Consider the following 13,558-nt stretch of genomic DNA (forward strand, 5'->3'; position numbering starts at 1 on the left):
ATATGCGCCATGGCTGGTATAAGGGGTGTGGATAATGTGGGTGTGGCTATAATAGGGGCGGTGCCATGTGTGGTGACCCCGCCCACAATGAGTACCGGCACCTTTTTTTCTACAAAAAAAGCACTGATAGTAAGTGAGGGGGGGAACCATGTGAGGGGGGGGGGCGGGGAATAGAGGGGCGGAACGAGGACCCGAAGGGGGCGTGGCGGGGGCGGGGTATGAGGCGTGGTGGGGGCGGGGTAGGGGGCGTGACATGTGTCCTCTTTTTCAGAGGACACAAAATGGTAACCCTACCTATAACCAGCCCCTACAAATGACATACTGATACGATTTATAACAAATTACTACTCTATCTATGAAAAATCATTCCCTTATTATACTCCCTCTCTGTACATCCATATGGTGTACAAGCTGGCAAGTTTGAAAATATAAGTGAGATTAAATAATAAATGCCACCAGCTACCAACAATAAAGAACGACAACGTGGATGCAGTAGCTCATAGGTTTGTTTGGTTTTTTTTTTGTGTGTGTACGCTGGACCCGGACGAGCGACGGCTGGTAAAGAGAGACTAACCTAAGTGGCTTCAACTTTTTGACATCATGCCGGCTCCTGTTCTCGATCAAAATTCCTTGATCTAACTTCCTTGGTTACTGTGCCCCTCCCCCTCCCTGATCCGGAAGTAGTAGTGGAAGGTTCTTCTGCCCAAGGACTCCATTACCGCTTCCCCGTTGATCGGCGCCATCATGTTCTCTCAGGCTGTGCGTAGGTTTACTACTTCTGCCATCCGCAGGTCCCACTATGAGGAGGGACCGGGCAAGGTAAGCGGGCCAGTGCTGGGCTCGACGATATGGCCAGGGCTAAATGAGATCAGTGGCTCATCGGCATTTGCTTCTTGAGCTAAGCCAGGCCTATGGCTCCCTTCTCCTTGGAGTCTCCTTCTTACAGAGTCGCGAATCCTTTTTGTAGCCGTGGGCCAGGACGGTTTCTTTTCCTTTCAGAGCGAAGGGTTTTTTTTTTTTTTTTTTAATCCCTCCTCTTGGAGGAAACGAAATGAGGAATCCTCCGTTAGTAAATCTGGTTTATTTTGCAGTCAGGGTCCTGGTTATACTGAAGGTGAAGAAACCGTGCTAGCTTTAAGCATGTAGGAAAAGCTTCAGAAACGAATAATAATGGTGATAAGTGCGTTTTTTTCCCTTATACAGTGGCTTTTTTGTCTGAATTTAGTTGTATGTGGAGTTGGGTGGAGGAGGGGGTTTATTTTCGTAGTTTAAATTGTAGTCAAATACTTGGGCAGAATAAGGTTGTTAGTACAAAAGTACTGTAATCCTGTAAGAGTGATATTTTGGTAAATTGTATTTTGACTGTATTTGTTGAAAATATCAAGTTCCACGTATATCAGTGTACCAAAATATCAGTCTTAAAAGGTTACAGTACTTTTATATTAATGTCTGTGATTTATTTTTATATGCTGTTAATATATATACTGGTAAGGAGTGTTAGCCTAGTGGGTGCACTAACATCCCCAGTACTGAAAACATTCTTTAATTGAGGTAGCACACTAAGTTATTTTGAAATAAAGGGGGCTCTTATGAAGCGACTCATTTCTATTGCATGGTACACATGATGTGAACATTTCAGTATGAGTAAATCAATGATACTGTAAACGCTTGCTGATGTACCACATGCAGTATCAGGTACTACTACTACTACTACTTAACATTTCTAGAGCGCTACTAGGGTTACGCAGCGCTGTACAATTTAACAAAGAGGTAGGTGAATTAACGCGTTTCATGACAATTACCTGGAAAGATTTGCTGCTTCCATCTTAATATCATTTACAGGCATTGTTTGTAATTGTTTTTTGGGTAATTCCTTAGCGACATACCAGACTTTCCCGAACATGTGGGTTATGTCTGTCAACCAGCTGATGGAGATGAAGAAACAAAGTAGTTATGTGTGATTGTGCGTCATGGCACTGCGCAGCCTCAGAATGCTCAGTATTCCTTTGTCTCCAGTGGATGGTGACGGGCAGACTGGCAGTGGTCGGAGCACCCGGGCAGTGAAGTTCATTGCTCCCCACCCCCGTTCCTGTCTTGATGGGCCTGGTGGTATAGCAGCTTCTTTGGGGGCAGGAAAGAACCCCATTCTTTCCTGCTCACTGTCGTGACTGTGTCCACTGGCAGCTCCACTGTGTTTTTCAAAATAGCTGCCGACTTACTGCGGGAGTCTCACGGGTCTCGGCAGCCATTTTTAAGACACGGCGACAGTGGGCAGAAAAGAGTGGCATTTATTCCTGTCCCTGCAGAGGCCACTAGACCACCAGGTCCTTAAAGGTAGGACCGAGGACAGCTGTAATGTGCTGCAGTGGCGGGCAACTGGGCAGTGCCTCAGGGCCTTCACACACTGTCCGGTTGCCCGAATAGTCAGCCTGCCCCAGCACATAGTGCAGTTCGTAGGCTACTCAGGCTGGAATGAGCTCTTCAGCCAGTGAACACTGGTTAGAGTAGAGCTGAACATCCTCTTGAGCATAGAAGGAAGTATGTTGCAGTAAAGAGGACAAAGTGAGGGAGTGCTTGCAGAAGTCTAGGAGGCAGATGCATCAATCAAACGTTAAAAAAATCTAAATCGTTAAAGTCCCTAACGATTTTTAAAAAACGAAGAATGCACCAAAAAAACAAGTCTCACATGCTCGGATCGGTATTGAAAAGTACAATGTATCAAAGAATCGTAATCCACGTCGGTAACTGGCCCCTAAAGCATGCGCAGAGCAGCCAAGCGTTTTGTTAACTGCTCTGCGCATGCCACAAACAGTCAAAACACAAGCACGTGGCTCCCAAATCAAAACAAAAATAAAAAAAGGGTCGGGAGGGGGCAAAGGCGCTCGTGAGGAGCGTCCTGTATGGCCGTCCTTGCCCCCCCCCCCCCCCCTGAGCCGCTTCCCCCTGCATTATAAATTAAAAGGCAAAACATACCTTTAGCAGCCTCGGCCCCCCCCCCCCCCCTCACTACTCTGTCTTTCCTCAGTTCCGCCTACCAACATCCTCCGCCCTGTGCCCCGCCCCCTCTTGGAGTCGTCGCCGCCGCCATTCCCCCCCTCCACCGGGCCCCCCTCCCTCTTACCGGGCTGAAGGAGGTGCGCCGAGCCAGCAGCACGCTTTTCGCTGCTACTGCTGACACCGCCTTAACTCCGACAAGGGAAGACTTTTAAATTTCGTGCTCGGAGGAAGGGATGGAGGCCGGGCGGGCTGGTGCCGGGAGGAAGGCCTGGTGCCGGGTGGGTGGGAGGGACGACGGATGGCTGGAACTAGCTGAGGCGATGGCCGGCGTGCGTGCCAACAGAGAGGGCTTTGCGTGCCGTCTCTGGCACGCGTGCCATAGGTTCGCCATCACTGCACTAGAGAATACCTAGGAAATCTAGTGAATTGAAAAATTACTCTGACTTGTATAGCCTTTAGTTCTTGTTGTTGTTGTCTAGGTCCCCTTACTTAAAATTAAAAAAAAAAAATCCGGTGGTGGTTGAAATTGTCTGAAGTTCCTCTTAGATTGCATCAAAGGGCTTGTACAGCCTTAATTTTTAAGCTGTTTTTTGGCAGATTTTGAATGGCTGTGACTCTCCAGAGGCATGGTGGTAGTATAAAGCTTGGCATGTACTCTGAGTTTTTTTTTTTCCAGTTCCCAGCATAGATCTTTCAGAGACTTATGCAGAAAGCCAAGGGTACAGCCACATGTGGATGTCTGTGTCTACTGCAAGCATAATGGTGTAGCATGCAGCAAGCTTAAATATATGCAAATTTTATGCATGCAGAGCTTGTGTGTAAATCATTAGGGGATACTGGATGCATGCGCATAAAGGTTTTGTGGTAAGCATGGCTTTTCATGTTTGCATGTCACACAGAACTATTTTGTTCCTCTGTCTCTATCTGCTGGTTGACGGGCATAAGCCACAGGTTCTGAACTGGTCTGGTAGGACTGAAGGAAAGAAAATTAGCAAGTAAGACATGCTTTCTCCTTTTTAGTGCACTCGTATTGTTCAAATTTAATTTGCCCAGTAAATCCTCCCCCGCCCTCCCTCTGAGACCGTTGATATGCTTTGTAGAAGGGTTTTGTTTCCTTTTACAAAGTTGTCCATTATTTGAATTCTTTTTAAAGATACAAGTCCCTTTGGTGACTAGTTCAAATGCATGAGTTGAGCTGACTGTAAACTTTTTTTGAAGGTCTGTTTACAGTTCATCCAGGTGTGAGAGTAATTCTCTAGCAGGTCTACCTTAATCTGCAGAAATTTTCACAGACTGGTATTGTGTAAACCCCATTGGTAAAAATGTTTCCAGGTTTTGGCCTTCACAATGGTAAAGTTTCATGCACAGTCTACCACTGAAAGTTTATTCAAAATTAATGAGCTGCTGTGATATAATAAAGTATGCAAACCACCTCATTATGAATTTAGCAAAATTAGCCTATGAAAAGCGTCACAGGCATCTGCTTGGAAAAAGAATAACTGCACCTTAATGAGGTACAGACTTTCATCCCAAAGGAAAATCTTGCATGAATGTTTTCTATGCAGCTCATTCTCATCTGTAGCCAACTTTCATAGGAATAAGCTGCTGATGCATGGGAAGTCATATGGGTTAGTATGCTAGCCTCATTAATAGTTTACAAGACCATTTTCTTGACAGCTGCAGCAAAGTAGTAAGGACAGCTTGTTAACATTGAAAACATCCTTGATGCATCATGGCTAGATAACATGCTAGCCTTTTATCATTAAAAGGGCCTTTTGAAGTCAGTGTCAGGTTGTTTCCATAGTTATGCTTCTTTATTCTGGGACCCTCCTACACAGCAAATAGTCATAAAATGGAGTATTAGAGATAAATTATTGTACTTTTTTTTTTAACTTGTGTGATTTCTCTAATAAATGATTATATCTTATTTTGATACATAGAATATTCCATTCTCAGTGGAAAACAAATGGAGATTATTGGCATTGATGTCTGCATTCTTTGGAAGTGGATTTGCCTTTCCCTTCATTATTGTCCGACATCAGCTGTTGAAGAAATGATTGAGGCAAGTTAAAAATATTTACAATGAGCAGACACCTCATCTAGTTTAGGGAATCTGAGTCAGGTTTGCTAATACCATGTAACTGTTTTAAGAATAATCTTTTCATCTCTTGATTCTGGATTAGATCTGGAAGCTGTTCTCATAGCCTTCTGATATCTTTGACTTAGATTATAAAATACATAAGCACTGCCGCTTTGATAATTTCAACAAGAAGAGATTTGATCTTTTATTGGGAAGATGAGACAGCATTGTAACAGCTGTTTTCTAGTAACCATATTTTTCCTAGGAGGGGCTTTGACTCTTTTTTTTTTTTTTTTTTTTTTTTTTTTTTTGAAGAATAGGATTTCTTGAAGTCAATTAGGGGTCTTGGTTACTAAAGTGTGCTAACAAATTTAGCATGTGCTAATGATTAGACACCCATAGGAGTATAATGGTGTTATTTAGTGCGTGCTAAATCCATAAAAGGACCCCATAGTCTCATTTGAATAACCTTGTAAGCTTATGTGTATCAGTCTTTGGCTAATTGTTAGCCTAACAAAAGGTATGGTCTGCATAATTGTTTGCGTTTCAAAAAAGTTTAGAAAACCACTTACTACCCCCACCCCCACCCCCCGTGCTAGCAGCTGCCAGTACACTAGTGCCAACACAGCCCATTCACTTTGGCAGTGGTTGTGATTATAGCAGAATAGCCATTTGCTCTATCACGCTGCTTCTGCATGCACTGCTCTTTTTGATTATTGCCATTCCTTGTCCTTACTGTTGTGCTCTGTACTGTAGGAAATTTCAGCTGTTGGCCATGTAAGGTTAAAGGAAGTTTTTGCCATTAGATAGGAATGTAGCCATGTAGTACAGTTGTCCATGCAGAGTTACCTGCCACCCTCCAAACCCCTTCTTTCTGTCATTGCTAGCTGACTTCACCATGTTTCATCAGAAACTTGAACGCTTGATGTAGCTGGATCATTGTTCTTTGTACACTTTGTTCTCACCATTCTGGGTACATAGGCAGATCATTTTTCATTCCTAAAGCAGAGTATCCGTTTCCTTGAATTGATTACTACCCTGTCTACTGTTGACAGGCTTTTTCATGAATCCACCACTTGTCAGTAAAGTAGTATCTCCTCTGAGCCACTGCTCATCTTAGGTATGTCATTACCCTTTCTCTTGTAGTATCCTATTAAACTTCATTGAAGCTTCCAGTATATGTGGATGTTTATCATTTTCCCTTTTCAAAGAAGATATGTTATGAGAATTTTAAACCTCATTGGAGCAAATATACAGTGCCTTAAAAGTGTTGACACCCTTGTACACTTTTCACATCCTGCTATTCAAAAAAAATACAATCTAAATGTGTGTTTCACTGATACACACAATATACTCTGCATTTATAGAAATAAAGTACATATCAAAAGTCCTGCTTTAGTCTTATCAAATTACTAAACCTTCTCCCACTTGAGAGCAGTGACTCCTCAGTTTCTTTGCAAATGATATATGGCGCATGTAGTGGCTTCCACCATTGGCTTCCTGTCACCATCCCACATGGGGTCATGCCTTGGAATAATCTCAAATTGAACAATCAACTTTTTCTTCATTCTTAGCCAGAGATCTTAGTAGTTCTTTTAGATTAATCTTGGGCCTCACAGTAACATTCATCAGCAGTTCCCTTAACCTACAGCTACTGACATTGGAGGAACAGCCTGATCAAGTTTATGTCTTGGTGCCAGACTGCTTCTACTTTATAAAACCTGATGTTCACCACCTTGGATGACTTGGTTGATAAAGCTGAATAAATAAATGAACCTGATAGTGCCCAAAGGAATGTTAAAACACATCAGACTTTTCTAATAACCTTCCCACTTGCTCTACTTTGGAATAACTTCCCTGGAGTGCTTGTAACAACTCTATGTTCAGCATGCTGGTCAGTGAATAAAGCATCAAATTTGCAGCCGTAGACTACCCTTTACATGTATACAGGTACAAAATAAGTACCTGTATATATGTAAACCGCTTTGAATGTAATTGCAAAATACCACAGAAAGACGGTATATCAAGTCCCATTTCCCTTTCCCCTTTAAAGGGCATTTGTTTGGGGATGACTTGGACAGTGATTCCCATAATATTGGCCTGGAGGGTCTTGGAGCTCCAGGCCCTTATTTTCAAAGAGCTGTTTCTAATAATCGCTAGTAATGGGTGACTTTTTCAGTGCCATTCTTCTTGCCACAAGTACAAACAACAAACATAGGTAATGTCCTATTGTGGCTTAAAAACTGGTTGAACGATAGGAAACAGAGAGTGGGGTTAAATGGGCAGTATTCACAATGGAGAAGGGTAGTTAGTGGGGTTCCTCGGGGGTCAGTGCTAGGACCGCTGCTCTTTAATATATTTATAAATGATTTAGAGATGGAAGTAACTAGCGAGGTAATTAAATTTGCTGATGACACAAAGTTATTCAAAATCGTTAATTCGCGAGAGGATTGTGAAAAATTACAGAAGGACCTTACGAGACTGGGAGACTGGACGGCCAAATGGCAGATGATAATGTGAGCAAGTGTAAGGTGATGCATGTGGGAAAAAGAACCCAAATTTTAGCTACGTCATGCAAGGGCCACGTTAGGAGGTACGGACCAAGAAAGGGATCTGGGTGTAGTCGTTGATAATACACTGAAACCTTCTGCTCAGTGTGCTGCTGCGGCTAGGAAAGCGAATAGAATGTTGGATATTATTAGGAAAGGTATAGAAAACAGGTGTGAGGATGTTATAATGCCATTATATCGTTCCATGGTGCGACCACACCTGGAGTATTGTGTCCAATTCTGGTCGCCGCATCTCAAGAAAGATATATTGGAAAAGGTGCAGTGAAGGGCGATGAAAATGATAGCGGGGATAGGACGACTTCCCTATGAAGAAAGACTAAGGAGGCTAGGGCTTTTCAGCTTGGAGAAGAGACGGCTGAGGGGAGACATGATAGAAGTATATAAAATAATGAGTGCAGTGGAACAGGTGGATGTGAAGCGTCTGTTCACGCTTTCCAAAAATAGTAGGGGGCATGCGATGAAACTACAGTGTAGTACATTTAAAACAAATAGGAGAAAAGTTTCTTCACTCAAGGCGTAATTAAACTCTGGAATTCGTTGCCAGAGAACGTGGTAAAGGCGGTTAGTTTGGCAGAGTTTAAAAAGGGTTTGGACGGTTTCCTAAAGGACAAGTCCATAGACCGCTACTAAATGGACTTGCGAAAAATCCACAATTTCGGAAATAACATGTATAGAATGTTTGTACGTTTGGGAAGCTGCCAGGTGCCCTTGACCTGGATTGGCCGCTGTTGGGGCAGGATGCTGGGCTTGATGGGCCTTTGGTCTTTTCCCAGTATGGCATTACTTATGTATTTAACTAGTAATGTTGTACATCTCCTGGATATTAGGCATATACTCTGTAGATATTTGAAGATGATAGAGCTTGTTGATCACCCAGAGAAGTTAACTGTCCTCCTTGGCAGTGCCTGAAGAGATTAGGTATCTTCAGAAGTAATCTTAGCCACATCGATAAGAGATCACAGTGGACATATGGCTTGCATGAATGCAGAGTTCTGAATGACTTGAAAAGGCACTTGGCCAAGGCCTAGTTAGTTTCCTAGGTGGAGTATAAGTTGATTCCCCCAGAAGATACCTGTAGAGCAGCACATAGACCTCTCTGCATCCCTTTTTGTGACACTAGACTGGACATGGGGGTTAGAGGGCAAGTTGTCCTTTGAGTGGCAGTCCTGGCAACTGCAGTGAATTCCTCTTGCCCCAGATGAAGAGAGCCTTTGTGTATCTTACTGAGTTGGCATGGCCAAAAAGGAACCTACAGTTACGACTTAACTTGATAAATTATTGTCCCTTGAGTCTTGCCAAGGAATCTGAGAGTGAGAAAAAGGGGGAGATACAGCAGGTTGCAAACTTGCTAAAAGGAACATGTAGATGTAGCACAAACATTGGAAAAATAGGCAATAAGGGAGACAACTTGCCAAAAGAATACATAGAAAAATGAAGGCAGATCAAGACCATTTGGCTTATCCAGTCATCTCCCCCGGGAAGCCGTTCCACAAATTCACCACCCTTTCCATGAAGTATTTCCTCAGGTTTCTTCTGAGTCTATTCCCTTTCATCCTTTGCCCTCTCGTTCCAGAGCTTCATTTCAATTGAAAGACTCGCCTTTTGTTGCACTTACGCCATGGATGTATTTAAACATCTCTATCATATTTCCCCTCTCCTGCCTTTCGTCCAAAGTATAAAATACTAACTACCTGCTGCACTAGCACATAGGTCGAATGGAGTAGGAATTTGCTATACTGGAGGGGAGTGTTTATTCCCACTGATCTTGACCCAGACATTTGATAGGGCTCAAGGAATGATGGTTAATAGATGATAATTGTATTGTATTTGACAGATTGGCATATCTCCTTTGTTTTATTAGCAAAATGTGTTGGAAAAGTACTGAGCCAACCCACTGATCATTTTTACCATCACCAGCATGGACTCGCTTCATTTACTGTTATTTGATTTTGTTGCTGCCCAGTTAACAAAATTCTGTCTCTGCTCTCGTATGAACTGGTGTGCTTAAGTGTTGCCATACTGACACAGACCAAGGTCTATCAAGCCCAGTATCCTGTTTCCAACAGTGGTCAATCCAGGTTACAAGTACCCGGCAAGATCCCAAAACAGTAAAATAGATTTTATGCTGCTTATCCTAGAAATAAGCAGTGGATTTTCCCGAAGTCCATATTAGAAATGGCTTATGGACTTTTCTTTTACGAAATTATCTAAACCTTTTTTAAACCTTACTAAGCTAACTGCTGCAACAAATTCCAGAGTTTAATTACACATTGAGTAAATGTGTAATTAAACTCCAATTTGTTTTAAATTTACTACTTAATAGCTTCATTGCATGCCCCCTAGTTCTAGTATTTTTGGAAGAGTGAACAAATGATTCACATCCACCCATTCCATTCCATGCATGATGGAGGTCTATAAAATATCTCCCCTCAGTCGTCTCTTCTCCAAGCTGAAGAGCCCTAGCCACCTTAGCCTTTCTTCACAGGGAAGTCAGCCCATCCCCTTTTATCACTTTTGTCACCCTTTGTACCTTTTCTAATTCCACTATATCTTTTTTGAGATGCGGTGACCAGAATTGCACACAGTATTCAAAGTGCAGTCGTGCCATGCAGCTATACAGAGGCATTATAACATTCTCATTTTTGCTTTCCATTTCTTTCCTAATATCTAACATTCTATTTGCTTAGCTGCCGCTGCACACTGAGCAGAGGGTATCAACGATGACACCTAAATCCTTTTCCTGGTCGGTGACTCATATGGGACCTTGCATCACGTAGCTATAGTTTGGGTGGTATCGGTTTTCAGCGATAATGGAAACCGAAGGCGCCCAGCTCAAAAACGAACAACTCCAAGGCATTTGGTCGTGGGAGGGGCCAGGATTAGTAGTGCATTGGTCCCCCTCACATGCCAGGACACCAACCGGGCACCCTAGGGGGCACTTGTAAAAAGTAACAAAAAAATTAAAATACCTCCCAAGTCCATAGCTCCCTTACCTTGGGTGCTGAGCCCCCCAAATCCCCCCAAAACCCACTCCCCACAACTCTACACCATTACCATAGCACTTATGTGTGAAGGGGGGCACCTAGATGTGGGTACAGTGGGTTTTGGGGTCAGTTTGGAGGGCTCCCATTTACCACCACAAGTGTAACAGGTAGGGGGGGATGGGCCTGAGGTCCACTGCACCCACTCACAACTGCTCCAGGGACCTGCATACTGCTGTGATGGAGCTGGGTATGACATTTGAGGCTGGCGTACAGTCTGGCAAAAAACATTTTTTAAAGTTCTTTTTTTTTGTTTGTTTTGGTGGGAGGGGGTTAGTGACCACTGGGGGAGTCAGGGGAGGTCATCCCCGATTCCCTCCGCTGGTCATCTGGGCAATTGGGGCACTTTTTGGGGACTTGTTCGTGGAAAAAAAAGGGTCCAAAAAAAGCGGCCCAAATTCTCGCTTCTGCCGCCCTTCTTTTTTCCATTATCGGCCGAGCGCGCCCATCTCTCCTCGGCTGATAAACACGCCCCAGTCTCGCCTTCACCACGCCCCATTCAACTTTGTTCGTTCCCGTGACAGACTGCAGTTGGAGGCGCCCAAAATCGGCTTTCGATTATACCGATTTGGGCGCCCATGAGAGAAAGGCACCCATCTCCCGATTTGGGTCGAAATCTAGGCGTCTTTCTCTTTCGAAAATAAGGTGGTAGGACTGTGCAATTTTTTCACAACTGATGTTTTTCATGTTCTGCAGCCTAAAATCTGCAGGTATCTAAAGTGATTTCTAGGGTTAATTAGTTTTTATTGGTTTCTCTTTTAAACATAATTCCTTGTCATCAAGCAGATGAAGCCATTACGTATGGGTTGTATCCATCAACCAGCAGGGGGAGATAGAGAGCACTCAACTTTTCACAGTGCCTTATTGCCAGCCAACTCCACTGCCTCTTCAGTATTCTCTATCTCCCCAAGCAGGGTGGCTGCAGCTTCTTCGAGCTCCATCAAAAATCTGCCTGGGGGTGGCTCCTGGCTTGCCAGTTGTTAGCCGGGGTGTTAGAGGCTATAGCAGCTTCACTTTGAAGGCACATAGGTCAGCCCTTTCCCTGCCTTACCCATGCCCCCGTGGATGTGGACATATTAGCTTGCTTTTCCCTGTCCTTTCCCACTCAGTGGATGCAGGCACATTGGTTCGCCTTTCCCTGCCTTTCTCACTCATCTGAGCCTCCGTTTTTACAGATTTAGGCAATGCATTCCACAAATGAGTGCTGATATAGGAAAAGGTGGAAGCGTATGTGGTTTTATACTTGAGACCAGAACACGCAGGGTAATGGAGGTTTAAGTATGAACGAGAAGATCTAAACGAATTCCTTGGTGGCAAGTTGACTAGGGCATCCATGTATGCTGGAGCTGCTCTGTAGAGGATCTTATGGACTAACGGCGGGAAAATTCAAAATGGCGGTTTCGCGCCAAAAACACCCCGATCGCGGGCCCACCCCAGAGGAGTTAGAAAACACTCTTACCTCACCGGACCGAGTATCACCTTTTGAAATCCAGTTCTTTTTGAAATAGGTTTAAAAGAACCACTCCACTTTTACATTCTTTGCATTGGTTATTAGTCGACTCGCTCATTGTCTTTAAAATTGCATGTTTGATTTACATGGCTTGAATTCTGAAGGTGTTATTAGAACTTAATTATTCCTTCTACATACTGTACGTGAAATTCACAAACTGAAGTTTGGTTTTCCATCCTTAAAAGGAGTTTCAAAAAGAAACAGATAAAATTTCTTTTTTCTCTTCGGGGAGCAAGAATATAGAATAGCCTCATGAGTCAACGTAGTTATTTTCAGAACTTTTTGAAAGCTTACTTGTTTTCAAATTCGGTATCCAATTGTTAATGTGTTGAGGGTCTATTTCCTTGTGATGTGTTTTGCATCCCATTACAGAGTTTAACAGAATGGAAATAAAATAGAGATCTGTGCCAGTGATAGATGTTTTTCTGTTTGATAATGATGTGGTTAAATGTTGCCGCTTAGAAGCAAAAAATAAGATGGCAGAAAAAATACATATTCTGCTGTCAGCCCATCCACACCACTTGCTCGGCTCTCCAATTCCTTTATTTCTGTGATCCTTGTGCTTGTCTCATTCTTTATTGAAGCAAGATAACTGACCTTGATGTCTCTACCCTCTCTGTTTAGAGGCTGTTCCACACATCCATCACTTTTTCTGTAAAGAAATATTTTCTTACATTACTCCTGAGTGTGTGGGGTAGTTTGGTTTTTTTGACGGCTCACCATAACCCTCTACTTTGAAGTTTATATTTAGTAACACAAAATACTTTGCTTTCATTGGTGCACATGATGTAGAAGTAACAGTATGAAAAACCATGATACTGTAAACGCTTTCTGATGCACCAGAAATAGTTTTGTAATTTTAGCACATTGAATCCTGTATCTGACTTGGAATTCAAGCAGCTGATGAGGACTGCAAATTGAGCATCAATTTCCATTCAACCAAGAAACACACAAATCTATTTTAGTGGTTTGATACGCCTTTAAAAATGTTCTTAAATTTTTTCTTAATTACTGTTACTTTTTTTCTCTTCAAGCTAGGACTGTTTCCTTTTCTTGGATGTGAAATGTAATTGAAAGAGAATTTAATAATGTTCACAGATGCATTTGTTATATATGCTCATGTGTTAATAACTTTGCTTTTTTTTCAGCTTGTGGAAAAAACTTTCCCTTAGAACATGCTGGATTCAGGAAGAGGATTCAGCTCTATTGGACTTTTGTCATGCTGGATGTGTTTGTAAATAAAATTTAATCAGTAACACTTATGACTGGAATTTTTTCTTTCAAACCTTATACTGCTTATGGCACTGCATTTTCATTACTAAAAAAAGTAGGATGAATACTCATTTTTCCCTAATATTAG

The 13,558-nt window shown here is 42.7% G+C and overlaps 1 protein-coding gene and 2 non-coding genes across 3 annotated transcripts; all 3 read left to right on the forward strand.

Annotated features, from left to right (window-relative positions):
- Window positions 1-665: 665 nt before the first annotated feature.
- On the forward strand, window positions 666-13,460 carry LOC115463126 (cytochrome c oxidase subunit 7C, mitochondrial). The gene is made up of 3 exons (XM_030193360.1): window positions 666-819; window positions 4,938-5,059; window positions 13,347-13,460. Exons 1-2 carry the CDS (start codon window positions 745-747, stop codon window positions 5,052-5,054), a joined length of 192 nt encoding a protein of 63 aa, XP_030049220.1. The 5' UTR covers window positions 666-744; the 3' UTR covers window positions 5,055-5,059; window positions 13,347-13,460.
- On the forward strand, window positions 1,616-1,679 carry LOC115463928. The gene has a single exon (XR_003941185.1). It is a non-coding gene; the product is annotated as a small nucleolar RNA Z39 (small nucleolar RNA).
- On the forward strand, window positions 12,976-13,037 carry LOC115463929. The gene has a single exon (XR_003941186.1). It is a non-coding gene; the product is annotated as a small nucleolar RNA Z39 (small nucleolar RNA).
- Window positions 13,461-13,558: the final 98 nt, after the last annotated feature.

Source organism: Microcaecilia unicolor, chromosome 2, assembly GCF_901765095.1.
Source record: "Microcaecilia unicolor chromosome 2, aMicUni1.1, whole genome shotgun sequence".
Lineage (NCBI taxonomy): Eukaryota > Metazoa > Chordata > Amphibia > Gymnophiona > Siphonopidae > Microcaecilia > Microcaecilia unicolor.